This window comes from Nyctibius grandis, chromosome 6, assembly GCF_013368605.1.
Source record: "Nyctibius grandis isolate bNycGra1 chromosome 6, bNycGra1.pri, whole genome shotgun sequence".
Taxonomy (NCBI): domain Eukaryota; kingdom Metazoa; phylum Chordata; class Aves; order Nyctibiiformes; family Nyctibiidae; genus Nyctibius; species Nyctibius grandis.
This window is the reverse complement of record NC_090663.1, coordinates 78,460,991-78,475,786: the sequence shown is the minus strand read 5'-3', so window position 1 is coordinate 78,475,786 and position 14,796 is coordinate 78,460,991. Positions and strand designations below refer to the sequence as shown.

Below are 14,796 nucleotides of genomic sequence, written 5' to 3'. Positions count from 1 at the left end.
AGGAGGATGAACGAAGCAGGTGGTGTGTTTTGTCTACATTTGAAGGGAAAGGCTCAGGACAGAGTGAGAGGTTAGGTGTGGTGTGTTATCTGTGAGTAACCCAGGTAATTTTGTTTTGTGTTTTGTTTACACATTTCTCTCCTGGCACCTAAGTGCTGGTCACCACCTAGAACAGAACGCATCTAATCACTGTTGTATGGAGCTTTTTGTAATTTTTTTTTTTTTTCCCCGAGTCTGAAAAACACCCCCAGTCAAAAATGACTGCTCAGCAATTATTTTTTAGCAAGGATAGATCACTTGTGTTGTATTACTCTAGAAATTCTGCAAAAAGGTACCATTATATGAAGGAATGGAGTCATGTTGCTTTTTCTTACTGGAATGTCATATACATGTATATAGATACGCTTCAAATAGTAGATTAGAAAGTGAAGATCCTTGGATCTTCAGAATACTGTTTTTGCTTGGTAGCTGCTAACATTTTGAGGTAGTTAGTATTTTTTTTTAATTTATCTTAATTGCTTCTGTCTTGTGTAGCTTTTTTTAAAATGTTGATCTTAATTACGGTTTGTTGGGCAGGGAAGTTTCTTTATCTTAAACTGTCAGGTTCTCTGTCAGCTTGGCTGTAATGATAAGTTATACAGTATTGAAAGGAGGTTTGTATAGTCTGTAGGCGTGTAATTCCTCATGAAAAACTTACATGAGTAAAATGCTACTATATTATGCAATTTGCAGTGTTCCCTGGTAGGCTGGGATGCTTCTACACAAGATAAAACATAAGCTTTAAAATGTAAAGTAGCTCGTAACGATTGTTATTCTCTTGGTTTCATGTAATGTAAATCAGCCTCTTTGTCAAACAGGAGTATTTTAAATACTGTGCTCTTAAAGGAAGAAGTACTGTGAATTGTGCCAAGGAAGCCTGACTTGCCCTGCTAGAAAGTAACAAGAGGGATGATACAAAGTGGACAAAGAGTTAAGGATGAGTTTTCTGCAACTTTTTATATACTCTTCAGGCCCAGTCACTGCAATAAAGTATACAGTAAGCCTTCTACTACCACAGAGTTAGCAAAACCAAGTACGTACAAAAACTTGTCAAGCTGCCACATTACTGGTCGCCTTTACTGTTTTTTTGCCCCCATGTAATTAACTCTTAATGAGTTTCCTGCTTTTTTCCTGCTCTGTTCAGGTTCCTGCACTGCAGCATTGCAGTGTTCCTGAAGTCCCCGCTGGCCTGTGCATCTGCTTCCTTATCTTCTGACACTTGTAGGAGAAAAAGAGGAAACAGGAGGTTAATCCCCTTCTTACCCGTGGCTTAGGTAGGGCCTCTCTACTTTCATATCGCTCTAGCCTCTGCTTCACTTCTGAGTTTGGGAAACCAAATAAAAGATGTGAAAATTGTTTTGAACAGGTAATGTGACTGATAACTCCCATTTTCAGGAACGTAGATGTAAATGTATACGGATATTGGCTTTTTTCCCTGTCAAAATTATTCACTAGGAATGCTTTCCTCCATTTCAAATAAATTTGTCACTGCAATGTGCAATTGGCACATCCAAATTTATTGGATCTGGGAAAATCAAGTTCTTAGTTGCAAAGAAAAATGCTTCTAAGAGTTTGAAGATTTGCTTTAATTTTAATCATTCTACCTTTTTTTTCTCTTTCTGAGTATAAATTTAAAATGAAGAAAGAATACATGTGTCGCTCTTTGTACAAAAAGTGCTTGGAAGCAATAGTATTTTTTTCTCTTTATGAAAAGAGAAATTCCTCACTTATTACCAATGTTTGGAGTTTAAATGTGCAGTTAAGAAAGACGTGCATGAAGGTACCTATGTGGTGTGCTTATAGTTGCATAACAATTGTGGTGGATGTTTTAATTTCAAGCCTTCACCACAAAAGGTCATTAATTTCTAAATATCTTGAAGAAATCAGCAAGCACCTGGGGAATTCCTTCTTTGAGGTAGACCTGGGCCTCCCACCAGGTGATGTGATCTCATCACCTGACTAAATGGCACTCTGCTTGGGAGGGAGGTGTCCACAAGCCACCTATTTGGTTGGGACAGCTGTGAAGTGCTTGGTGTTGGTAGGAGATGGCCTCTGTTCTGAGCTGCTACTGTACCCACAGTTCCAGAACAATCCTAGAAATGCCTCAGTGCCTGAAGAAGTGTGAGCTAGGGTGAGGGTTTGTTGGATTTTTTTAGGGTTTGGTGTTTTTTTTCTGACGAAGGAGTAAAACTGCATACAATCTCAGTAAAGCAGAGAATAATGTTACCCAAACAGAACGTATTTTGCTGCTGCAAACACTGAGAATTTGGTTACTTGTGACACTATGTTAAAAAATATTTTACTGGCTTTCTAAAAGCCTGTTTAAGAATTTGCTTAGTTCATTAAAGAGATGTTGGCTATTTTTTGGAAGACATTTTATAAGGGAGTAAAACAGGGCCAAGCCCTAAATCTGTTGCTTGAGAGGCTGAACTCAAGAAATTCGAAAGCGTGTCTTAAGGTGTAACGAAGAGTTATTACAGGAGTGCTAGGAGGCTGCAAAGAGGGAAAGGGGTGATTAATTTCATGCTGCAGTGGCTTTCCTCATTCTGTGACCGTAGAGCTGCTGGGATGAGGCAGTGGCAGAAGTGCACGAACCCAGCAAGCGTGGTACGAGTGCACGTGGGCTGTTGCAGCATGATTTCTGGGAGGTCTTTGGCAGAAAGTAGAAGGGTAGAGGTGGTGTGATAGCGGAGGTACCCATCTCTTACAATGCTTAAACGATGCATGATTCCCTCAGTATTGGACCCACGTATGTTCTCACGTGCCCCTTGAACACGTTCTCTGGGCTGTGCTACCGGAAGCGCTGGACCAGAGAAGTCCACTTTGCTTCAACGAAACGTGTTCATCCTCCCACTGTATTGGGAGGCTCTCGTTGTATTGTACAAGCTTGGCAAAGACCTATAAAAACGGAACATCCAGTATTGAGAGTTTAAACCATCTTTAATGGGGTGTGTCTGTAATGGAGAGCAGGGACACAGCAGCTGCTGTGGTGTTGTGCGTTGCCTGCCCTCTCCACCTGTGTTTCATTTCAGCCTTCCACTCGAGCAGCCAGTTTCAAAGCAGACTTGATTTTTTTTCTTAAAAAAGTCACTGATTCTAATTAAGTTTTCAAAACTGAGCTATGCCCTCGCTTTAAAGCAGCTTTTGGGTGATTTACTGCTTTTTTAGCAGCAGTGAAGGGTGCTGCGTTGCTCGGTTTGTGTGCTTGTGGTGCTGGGGTGCGCGGGTGCGCTGGCTTCGGGGCGCCTCGCGGTGACTGCGCGCTGGGCATCGCACCCGCTGAGGCGCCCGAGTGGCCTTCCTTCTCTTTAATTAACGCGAGCTCATTAACGCAAGGTCAGAACGCGGCGCGTTGCTAACAAAGGTGCTCAAACCGCTGGAATTAAGTGTTTCCACAGGGCGCGCCCGCACGCCGCTGGAGCAGGTGCTCGTGGCTGGGGGGGGGGAGCGGCGCCGCCTCCGTCCCGCCGCTTCCGCGAGGCGGGGGGAGGCCCGCGCCGCCGTGCTCGAGCGCGGCCACTCTGAGGTCATGACGCACGGGAGTGTGTGTAGGCCCCGCCCCGCCGCCTCGCTGCTACGGCGGCCGCCGCCCGCCCCCCCTTCTCCACGCGGGCAGGGCCGGGCCGGGCCGGGGCGGCCGAGGCGCAGCGGGGCCGGCAGCGCCTCCCTTCCCTTTACGCGGCGGCGGGTCGCTCCCCCCGGCCTCTTCCCTCACCCCTCGCGGCAGCTTGGGGAAGGGGTCGCGCTGCGGGAAGCGCTCGCTGAATGACCGGCTGAGGGGAAGGAAGGAGCGAGCGGCGTTCCGGCCCGGCCGGGGGAGCTGACAGGCGATCCCGGCGGGGCGGGGCGGCGGCGAGGGGAGGAGGAGGTGGCGGCCGCCCCCGCCTTGGCTTTCCCCCGGTCGCCCCGGCTGGCGGCCCCTCGCGGCGGGCTGCAGGGCATGTCCGCGGCGCAGGTGTCGGCGGTCAACCGGCCGCAGGAGTCGGAGGAGCCCCGGCAGCCGGAGCCCGGCTCGCCGCACGGGGAGGAGGCCGCGGAGGAGGGTGGCCGGCGGCGGCCGGCGGTGGAGGCTCCGCCGCCCAAGGAGAACCCCTGGACGAGGCGCAGAGCCGCGCCGGACAGCCCCTCCCCGCCCGCGGCGGACGGGCCGCTTGACCCGCAGGACCCAGGTGCGGCGGCCGGGCCGGGGGGCGGCGGGCCGGGTGCTGGCTGGCGTGTGGTGGCTTTCTGGTTGGGGTTTGTTTGGGTTCGTTTTTTTATTTGTTTTTAGAAACGAAGCACGAGTGTTTGTCCCCGGGCGGGCAGCGCGGTGCCGGAGCCGGGGCCGGGTGCGGGTCGGCCGGCGGTGCAGCTCCGCGGGAGCGGAGCCGGGCGCTCTGGCTTTTGACATACATGGGCAGAGGAGGGAAGCGAGCGAGGGGAGGTGGGTCCGGCCGCCGCCTTCGCCCGGCTCGGGGCGGGGGGGGACACGACACACGATTAGGGTGAGGGAGCCGCAGTGCCGGCTGCAGGCTCCCGGGGGCTGCAAGTGGTCACCCCCGGTCTGGGGGAAGGGGGGGGCTGACCTCCGGCGAGCCCCGCATGGCGCTGGGCTCTGGGACTGGCAAATAGGGCTAGTAAGCTACATGTGTCGGTTTGCTTTTCTTTAGAAATATTGCTAAATCCCGTTTGCTTTGCCTAATTATATAGTAAGGCCCTCTGTACGATCCGTTACTTGCTCTTGCTTTGCAGAGGATTTGGATTGTGGAGGCTTTAGATCTTAACAAAAGTAGTCAGTTTGCTTGCTGTCAGGATTCAAACTGTTTATGTGGAAAGAGACGGAGGGAGAGTAGCCGTGGTGTAATTTTCTGGCCTTTAATCACTATATGTAAGATAAAGCTACTTTATAGTCTCCATACCGACTGAACAGGCAGATGGCTTTACAAAGTTGGTTGTTGAAGACCTGACTTGAAATTGCTAGGCTTTATGCTTAGGCTAGCAAAGCGTTCCTCGAAGTTAGCAGCTTCTTGAAGTATTGTTCTTGGCTGGAGGTAAACCGCTGACCTCAAAATACGTATTTCAACCTGTGTTTCCTGAGAACTTCAATCTCAGCACTTGTTCCTGAAGGCACCTGACAAACCTTTTTGTGATCTCACAGTCACTTTTATCCTTGAAATAAATACGTACTTCCTTCACAAGGAGAAAGGTGTAATTTATAGTTTCAAGCGTACAGGTCATGAAAGCAGATGAGTTCTCCAGACCACAAAATCTCTACTTAGCTGAAGATCAAACCTTTTGGCAACACATATAGTCATCTTTATCATCTCGACTGTTTTGTTTGTGTGTACTGACGCACTCATAAATACCTATTTAAGTGTAGCTTCTACAATCCAGCTTGCTGGGCAGCAGTTTGTGGTCTTGTCCATGCATGAAAGAGAACTTGTCACTCATTTGCCTTGCTGTGGCAGTAATAATAATGGTACATCAGAAGCATTGGGAAAGCCTCTTTTGTTGCATTAGCACCTCGTGCTTTACCTTCTGTAAAGTTTACTTTTCCACTTAAGATAAAACACACAAATAGTTGTTGAAGGAAGGAGGAGAAAAGGAGCCAGTGAGTTCATACACTGTGCAAGTTATATGCTTAATTTGATGATTTCAGAGAACTTTAAATTATTTTTCTCTTGTATAAAAGTTGTACTTACCCTTTTAAAATTAATCAAATTAATATTAAACTGAGTAGTTGCACTGGAACATCTTTTTCAGTGTCAAGTGTATAATTGAGCAAATATGGGAGTCACTGTTGCTGGTAATGGCATCGGTGAAGAACACATACCAGGGTGCGTGCTTTGGTCTGGCCACCACCGAAAGCACTGTGAAGGAGCCACTGCTCTTTCCTTTGTAAAAGACAAAGCAGCTGGTCTTTCCTGGCTGTTTGAAGGGAGGAATTGCCATGTGCCTCCATCTGCAATGAGGGATGTATTTTGAAGTAACTTAATTGCATGCTGGCAAAGCAAAATCAGTCACACTAGGCCCTTATGAATGAAGTAGTATGGAAATTAGTCATGTAAAATAATAAGTAGATGAGCAGAAGTACGACTGGGATGGAATGTAAAGCTATCTGTAAAGAGGATAATAAAACGTAGAAGAATCTCACATCAAAGTAGTGACTGGATCCTGTTTGACTTGTTGATCCTGGCTTAATTTGTTGAAAGTTTCCAGAGACGTGTATGTATGGTATGTTCAGTGATAGTCACACACTTGAGAAAATTGACCCTGGTCTGTCATCAATTTTGACTTTCAATTTAGCGTGGTATTAGTTTGTAATAGAGGCAAGCCTGACTCTGGTTACTGAAACAAACTGTTAACATCACCCGACACTAGAAGGAAAAAAGCAATGTAAAAGGCTTAAAATTCTTGGTGCAAGAACTCGGTCAAAGCGTTGTTACTGTGACCTATTATTTTTTTGTCTTGGATATGTTAGTAGGTTTTAATCACGTTATAGAAAACCAAACACCTAATGTAAACATATTTGAATTTTTCATGGTATGTTTTGTACCACAGTTCATTGTTTCTGACTAAGCCTTTTATTAAACTTCTCTCTTAAACAGAGTAATTTCAGAATTATACAGCTACTTTTACATCCTAATCTGCATTTAACTCATGGAGAAAGACTTGTGGCAGTATGAAATTGCTAGTGAAATTACAGGTTTATGTCTAATCCTGGTGATCATGAACACAGGGAGTCAGCTTCAGCATAGGCTGTCAAATGATGAAAGGTACTTCTGCGGTGTGTCTTCCTCCCCACGTAGTGCCCAGACAATATATTGCAGTATGTCTTCAGTTCTTCAAGTTGGAGCTCTGTGAGTAAGAGGAGAGGAACGGTTGCAAGGAAGAAGTCCTATATAATGTGGTAGATAATTCTTTACAAGGTAACAAGATAAGCTTTTTTTCAAATTGAGCCAACAAGATGCATCCATACGGAAGCTGCAGAACAACCCAGCGTTAGTCCTGTATTCCTTGTCTTTCCTCTGAGTCTTGTTTTTCCTCAGCTGCCTCTCAGAGCTGGGCTCTCACAGAAGAGGATAGTTATTCTTCCTCCTCCACATAAATAATTTGCCCAGGATGGAGTTGTTGAAATAATTTTATTATGAAAAATCTCCCACCTCTTCGTTTGACGGAGCCTAAAGTGCTGCCTTTTTTATAAGCTTGCAAAAGGGAATCTGAATGACAAGTTCTCTAGACTTCATGTGATTTGTGTAGCTGATGTGGGTCTCTAATGATTCATTAGATAATTATTCAAAAATTGTTCGTGAAATTTGTGAAAGTATTCAATGAAGCAAAAACACTTGTGCTGCTTAAGTGGTTGAAGTGGGTTTGCTTCCTAGCATGCTTGAACGATGTAGTTAATTAAAATAACTGCACACTTCAGTCTTTTATGTTGTGCTCAGTTTGACTTTCTTCATTGCGTTTATTTCTGGGCATCAAAAGCCACCTTTTATCTGATTGATACTTTGGTAGCAGAACCAGTTCACTCTAGTGCTATTATATAAATTAATTTGCTTTAGTCTGCTAGCAAAACAGGTTGTAAAAGTAGTTTAGTAAAGATACACTGTGTTACTAGGCATAGCAAGCTTTTGATTAGTAAATGGGTAAATGATCTGATTATCAATTTTTTTTTGTGTATCTAAGGCAGGTATTATTGTTAGTTCTTATGAATTCACCGAGTGTTTGAATAGCAGCTCTTTAAAATTATTTTAAGAATTATCAGAAGGTACAATATTGGCAATTACCCCAACCCTGAAGGGATTAAAAACATTATCTTTACAAACCTACTGCCTGTATTTTAGTTGTATATTACAGCATATGTAATTTTGACGACAGGGGTGTGGTTTCTTTCTTGTTTATAAACTGGAGACCTGTTATGAGAGAGAAATCTATCCTGCTGCCTAGAGTGTAAGGCACCGTACTGGCTTGCTGTGCTCTAGCACATGTTACCTTTAGACCGTGAAAGCTTGTGTAGAAATTGAGTCACAGGTTGCAGCTTTCTGTGAAGGAGCTAAGAAAAAAATGAGATGAGAAATGAAATGCAAGGAAAATAAATAGTATAATGATTAATCAATCATGTATTGGGGATTTTTTTCCCTGTTGCTGGTTGTATGGAAAAACTGACTGGTTTTCAATGTCAGTAGGTGGAAGGATGCGGGTGTCGTAACTCACTGCCTTGGTTAGTTGTTCGAATAGTGTGAAGAAGATCAATCTCATGTAGTTTTGCTATAAAATGCTAGAACTATTGTAGGAGAGGATGTTAGCATAATTACTGTTTATTTCACAGAATCTTGGATCTAAATCCATGCTCTAGATTTAAATTATGATACTCTCCAAGGGATTGTTTTGTCACATTTGCGAGACTTTCACATTCATCTGTTAAAACAATAGATTTAAGTATAGCTTACCTTGTTTAAAAATGGATTATGCTGTGAAGTTTCAAACTGAGCACTCAAAGGAAAATGTTGTACAAGTTCAACAAACATGTTATGCTGAAGTTTTGAAGAGCTGTTCTGCTGGGTGATTTCAGCTGCCTCATGAAGTGCTTCTGGTATTTCTGTGATGTAGTTCCTTCACTGACAGAAATACACATGCAGTCCAAGTAAAAATAAAACTTGAATATTGTCTCAATCCTCACAGCATAAACTCTGTTTGTATCAAAATTAGAATATGTTCCACCTTTTATGAATAGACTTTGCTTTCAGAAGAAATTGGCAATATCATCCCTCCCCTTCTATCAGAAAAAATTACTTGCTGGCTAGTTATTTGCAGAACTTCAAACCATCCATTCTGAAGTACTACTACTGAAAACATTATTTTCCTTGTAACCGGTGGTACTTTGGTGATACATCTTTACGTACAAACTTTGCTTCTCTTAATCTCTGCTCAGCATCCAGTCTTCTTTTGCTTTTCTGTTGCCTTTGTCCCAGAGTATTACTGCTGCTTTAGTGGTTCCAAAATTCATCTTTCATTTTTCAGAACTGTCGTCGCACCTATCTTGACGTACCGCACTTGACATGTTTGCACATCCATGTCTTTCTGCAGAAAATCTCTCGTGTTAGGATGTGGTGTATTAAGAGACTTGGAAGAACCATAATGAAAATGGCTTTGAAGGCTGATTTCTGTTTTCATGTGGACGGCATCTTTACTGGATGGAGTTCAGTGATTGAAAGATGATCATTGGCAATTAAACTTTCTCATCCTTGATTTTATTTTTTTCCCGACTCCCTCAAAACTCAGCTGAAACCCAGCAAGTAAAGAAATTCAAGATAACTGAACTCTTTGGTCAACACAGCATGCTGTTACTAAACAGGCTACCTTGTAGCATATGACTGAATAAACCATTTTAACACAGTTAGGTTGGAACTAACAGTAAGCGGAGTAGTTTATTTGTAAGGGCTTGTTGGGTTCTGCTGGAGCAATGTACTAAAGATGCCATTTCTGGGTATTCAGCGCTGTTATGTGATGTTGAAACCAAACACTGGAGTAATGTTAAGCATAAAGCTTTTATCTAAACGCACTCTAGAGTAAGTTTTGCCTGAACGGTGGCTCTAGGCCTGTTCATAACAACATAACAGATGTGACCTGGGTAGAACTTTTAAGTGATCTGATGTTTTCTCCTTTTACTCTTTCACCCTCTTTTTTTTTTGTCCTTCCCCTTTATCTTCCCTTTCATGCTTCACACTAAAATCCAACTCCCACACGATAAGCCCCAGAAAGCCAGTCAGGACAGATCAGTTAAATTTGGTTTTGAGCATGGCTTTTTTCAGAGGACGAGAAACTCTGTGGAGTTGTTTTTGGGTAGAGAAGTATGGAGTGTGGTGGGATCTTGGGCCTTTGAGTTCAGAAAGGGCATCATCGACTAGGCAGTGTGTTGCCTAATGTTTTCTTTTCACTTAGTGTGCAAATGCATCATCCAAGTCTTGGATTACTACATACGGATAAGAGAGATTCCTTGAAACGAGTTAGGTCACGTTCTACTCGATTCAGATAGCCTCTGCTGCCGCCTGGAATAATATGCCATGACTAAGATAGTGCAGCGACATTGAGTCTTTTATTTTTGAATCCCTTGCTACGCCCTGGTGACACACAGAGTAGAAGTTCTGGCAGAACGGTCCTTAGGCAGCAATTTAAGTAAAAGTGCTGTGAGATGGAAAAAGGGCTTCAGTAAGGTAATTGAACAGCTAAAGAGAAATGTGTGTTTACAGACTACTGGAGGACAAATGCTATGGCCAGTCAGTTTACCTTTACAGATAATTGGCAGTTTTGTTAGAGAAAATTACAAATTTGTTTGTGACTCCACCTCTACAGCTGTTTGTCTTGTTTTGTAATGGGCAATTAGTTTACTATTGAATGACAAGGAAAAATTAGGATTACATGGTCACTGTCTGCTTCTGAAAGGGCTCAGTCTAAAGTTAATTGAGGCTGAATAACAAGAAAGAGGCAGTTTGGAGGTGTTTGCTTTGTCTTTGTTTTAAATAGCAGATCTGTAGGAGAGGAAAAAAACCTGCTGGTAAATGGTGTGGCAAAGGTCCCAGGCCGATCACGATTCACTGGATTCATGTCTTGTATGATGTGCAAATTGTATATAGCAGTATTAATATAATTTACAGTGGAATGTGGAGTATACATTAGTTCATGCTTCTAACGTTCACAGTATATTCCAGGAAGCAGACAGAGAGGGTTTTCATAGTCACTGGGGCACGAGGGTGGGGTTCCCAGTGTGAAGCTGCGATAAGGAGGATTAGTCACTGGATGTGAAAGTGATAAGGGTTGAGGAGGTGATGTTATCCCTGTATGAAATAATAATCCACTAGTGATTTCAGTCACATTCAGTGTTTTAAGCTTGTCTTGCAATAAAATAGTGAATAAGAAGTTTCAAGGAAAGGTGGTGACCACTTCTCTATGGGAAAATACGCATTGGGAGAACCAAACCAGGGTTTAACAGAAGTCAAGAGGTAGTTTCCTCTGTCCCAATTCTAATCTCCAAGAAAAATTACCTGATACTAGTGGGTTTTTTTTCCCCAAATTCACACTCAAAAAGTACACAATTGAGATGTGTTGGGAAAAATGGCACAGTATGAGAAAATCAGATTCATATACAGAAGGGTAATTGCACATGTACTAAAAGACATAGTAAGTTTAGACTTTTTTTTTTTTCAATGTAAGTTATTGATCCTAGATTGTTAGGCCCAATAATGTTGCCATATATGAGAGAGAGTAATTTCCAAGCATTATATGAATTCCTGGCAGATATTATAATTATTATAAAGTTTAGGTCTTGACTGAGAATGGTTCTGAAAATGTGTGAGTGTCAGCTTCATTGCAAATGCTCATATTTATCATAAAAATATCCATTGTGGAATTCAGGCATTAAAATTTATTAGTCTTAATGTAGTTTTTGTAGCCATTTTCTCTTTTCACCTTTACTTATATTTTTTTTTCATTGCTTTGGCTTGATTATGAGCAATATGGCTAAATTTTATTTGGCATCTGAGTAATTGCTTATCAAAGGAAATCACTAGGAATTTGTGAATATGTAATTGCTTCAGTGTTTTTCTTCATGCTTGCATAATGATAGATTTTGTAAATTAATTCTGTCTTATAAATATAGCTTCTAATAGGATAATTTTTTAAATGTGTTTCATGGGCTCATTTTCTTTGCTACTTCTTAGGTTAAAATACCAATGTTTTGAGATAGTCAACCTTATAGCTGAGCATATGCCTAAATACTGTGTTTTACAGTATTCGGTACACCTGGTTTTCAGCATTATTTACACTCAATGTCATATACTATTAGTTACCTTGTGGACATGTTCATTGACTTTGAACCAAGGCCTCAAAAAAACTTTGGTGTAGTATGATAGCTAGTTAAACAGAGTTGTTAAAGTGTACCTTCCTTACTAAGTGCAGTCTAATTCTTCACCTGAAAATATTTTTCTTCCTTTCCAGAACTACAAAATTCCACTGAAGTTGTAAAAGCAGCGAAACCCAGGACAAGGAAATGCAGCAAGGTTTGTATTTGCCAGAAGGACATTTAGCTGTGAGTTACTGGACTGATTGTGTTAGAAGCCTCAGTTAATCTGATGTGTTAATCTAACACATTTAGCTCAGCTGATAATATGGTAGGAAAATGAAATAATTGCAAAGGAGTATTTCTGGCTGTAAATATTCAATGTAGTAAATAGCTGATATTACTAAAATAAAAAGATAGCAAGGTGTTTTGAAGTTACAACCAGAAGTGTTATGTTCTGCCTTGGTAATGGTTAATTTTGAAGACAGAGAAAAGTAAAAAAGGAAGGGAAATTTAAAATTAGAAGGGATGCTAAAGTGGTGAATGTATGAGGGATAAGGAGAGGCATTTTTCTTCAAAAAAACCAATGGGCTTATATAAAAATGTGAAGGGGCTGCAAAGAAACATCACTTGAGCACAAGTGATGCTAGATTGGTTTGGGAAATCCTTTTTGCATATTATGTAATGTGCGTGCTTTATGTGCAGTTATAAAATTATCATTAAGACAACAGGAGACACTGAATCCTTTTACTGAAAAATTAAGTTTCTAAAATTTTGTACAGCCACCCCTTTTTAGGTTGAATAACACCTGTGCTCAAAGGTCTTCCAAAAGCTAAAGACTTTTCAGCAGTAGATACCTTTAAATCACATAGGAAACTATGTGTAAGACAACATTTAATCTGACAACTGTGTGCTCGAAAGTCATAAACCCTCTTAGTTTATAATAGAATGTAGAAAATTTTGCTTGCTTGCTATCTTTTTCTGGCCGTGCCCACTTAAAGTATTCTTCATGAAGGCATTCTTTAGACAGTTACACTAATTACAAGCTAAGATGTATTGAACCTTGATTTGGATGTAATTGCAATGAATAGTTGTTTCTACAATTGATTGTATTCTGTTTTAAAAAGTTGCGTGTTTGTTTTCTGTCGTGTTTCTCAGTTTTCAAAAATTGCTACTTCTAACAACTCTGCTTAAAGGGGTAGTCTGGCCATCTGAGTCATGACTGACAACTACTGTGTATTAAAAAGGACTGCATCTGGGAAGCAGTATAAACTGTTTGTCATCTTTGCAGGCTGGTGATTTTGGTGATATCACAAACTGGCCAACACCCAGCGAAATAGCAAACAATGAAGTAAGTATCCTTTGTTATCTTCGTTATTATTTTTTTAAAAAACCTTGTTGACTTCTCTGATTAATACCATTCCCCCCAGAATGCGTTTTGGGTATTGTAGGGTTTCAGCAGAAATTTTGTCAGTAATTCAGGATACTGGTCTGTGCTTAACTGTCTGCACCGGTACTGGAATTTCTGAACTCTTCACAAGCCCACACACGGACACTCCGTTGATCGTTAGTGGTGTGCTGTGAACTCGTAGGTAAAAAATGTGTCATATTCACTCCATCATTTTAAAACTTGTATTTCCCTTTTCCACTCATTGGGAAGTTTATGCACAGATGAGAAGGCCTTTGGGGTTGTGAACACGCTGCCCTCCCTTGTGGCTCAGAACGCTTTGGGCAGATTGTCTTAGGACAACTTAGTTATCCATGCTCTCTTCCTCTGATATGTTTTCCCCTTGCTGGATCTTTAGTTAACGTCTATTCCATCAAATTATCTTCCTTTCACTTTATCTCAAGTGTTAAGTGCATAATATATCTTACACATCTTTTATGCTATTTAAAACAAGGACAGAGCACAGATTATTGCAAGCTATGAGGTGCCATTTCACTTTTGCTTTAGTTCTGCAGCACCCCCATGATACCTTTACTGTTTTGTTGGTGAGGGAAACCAGAAGATTTGGGTTCAACCACGTGCATTGTATAACTGAAAGTGTCCAAATGAAAACTGAGTGTATTAAGGTAGTTTGGCTTTAATCATTTGTCCTGAGGGCACAGTTTCTAACACCCTCCCTTCTCCCTCAACTGATTGTCATAACTGTTGTTTATGTCACCAACAAAACATTTTCAGGTGTCTAACCAGGCTTTTAGCATTTCAGATCAAAATCATATGTGGCTGTAGATTTGACACATTATATTTACTGCTAGGTAGAATTTGCCTTCTCTAGTAGCTTGTTCTACAGGATCTCAAAGAAAATCTTTGAGATTGCTAGAAGAATCTTTGAAACCTGTATAGATGATATGCCAATAAATTAATACTTGTTCAGTTGCTCACATACCAGTTAAAATATTTCAGTGTGTGCGTACATCCCATCATGGTTTAGGATTTATACAAGATCCTTGATTTGACTTTATTTTTTTAAAGTATTTATAAGCTTCTCCATCATCAATATTCCTGTCAGTTGCTGAGATGATGCGAACAGAAGAGACTGCCACTTCAGAAGGAGACAGGGTGTTACATTTAACAATATCATGAAGGATGCATGACTTGTATCCTAAAGCTGCTGATTTATCTGGTGGCATTAGAGGTGTATAGCTTTCAGCTGTGCATCAAACTCTGTAGTTACTCATAAGATTAGAAATAATTTTATCTGTGCTTTTTATACCTCAGATGCACAGCCTCTTCATTTGCTACAGTCTAGTAACTCAAAAAATGCTGTTCTTGAAGACTGTGTGGTCAGTTCCACTGAGTGATACTTTGTCGCTTTCCAGAGACTACTGTTGTAACACATGAGATACAGCGCAGAGAAACTCTGTAACTGTGTCCAAAAAATAATGGTATTTTCTATCATGTTCTGATGCTCAGAAGAGGAGAGGGTCTGCTGAGC

At 41.6% G+C, this 14,796-nt stretch overlaps 1 protein-coding gene across 3 annotated transcripts in view; it reads left to right on the top strand.

The window, feature by feature from the left end:
- The first annotated feature begins 3,633 nt into the window (after window positions 1-3,633).
- The window catches only part of LARP1B (La ribonucleoprotein 1B), a 32,750-nt gene continuing 21,587 nt past the window's right edge, over window positions 3,634-14,796 (top strand). For 2 of the 3 annotated variants that reach the window (XM_068402963.1, XM_068402962.1), the window contains exons 1-3: window positions 3,637-4,208; window positions 12,016-12,077; window positions 13,149-13,208. In XM_068402963.1, the coding sequence (XP_068259064.1) occupies window positions 3,980-4,208; window positions 12,016-12,077; window positions 13,149-13,208 (351 nt within the window). In that variant the 5' untranslated portion in view covers window positions 3,637-3,979. Of the gene's footprint in view, window positions 4,209-12,015; window positions 12,078-13,148; window positions 13,209-14,796 lie in introns of all 3 variants that reach the window. The other variant, XM_068402965.1, reaches the window with a different exon arrangement.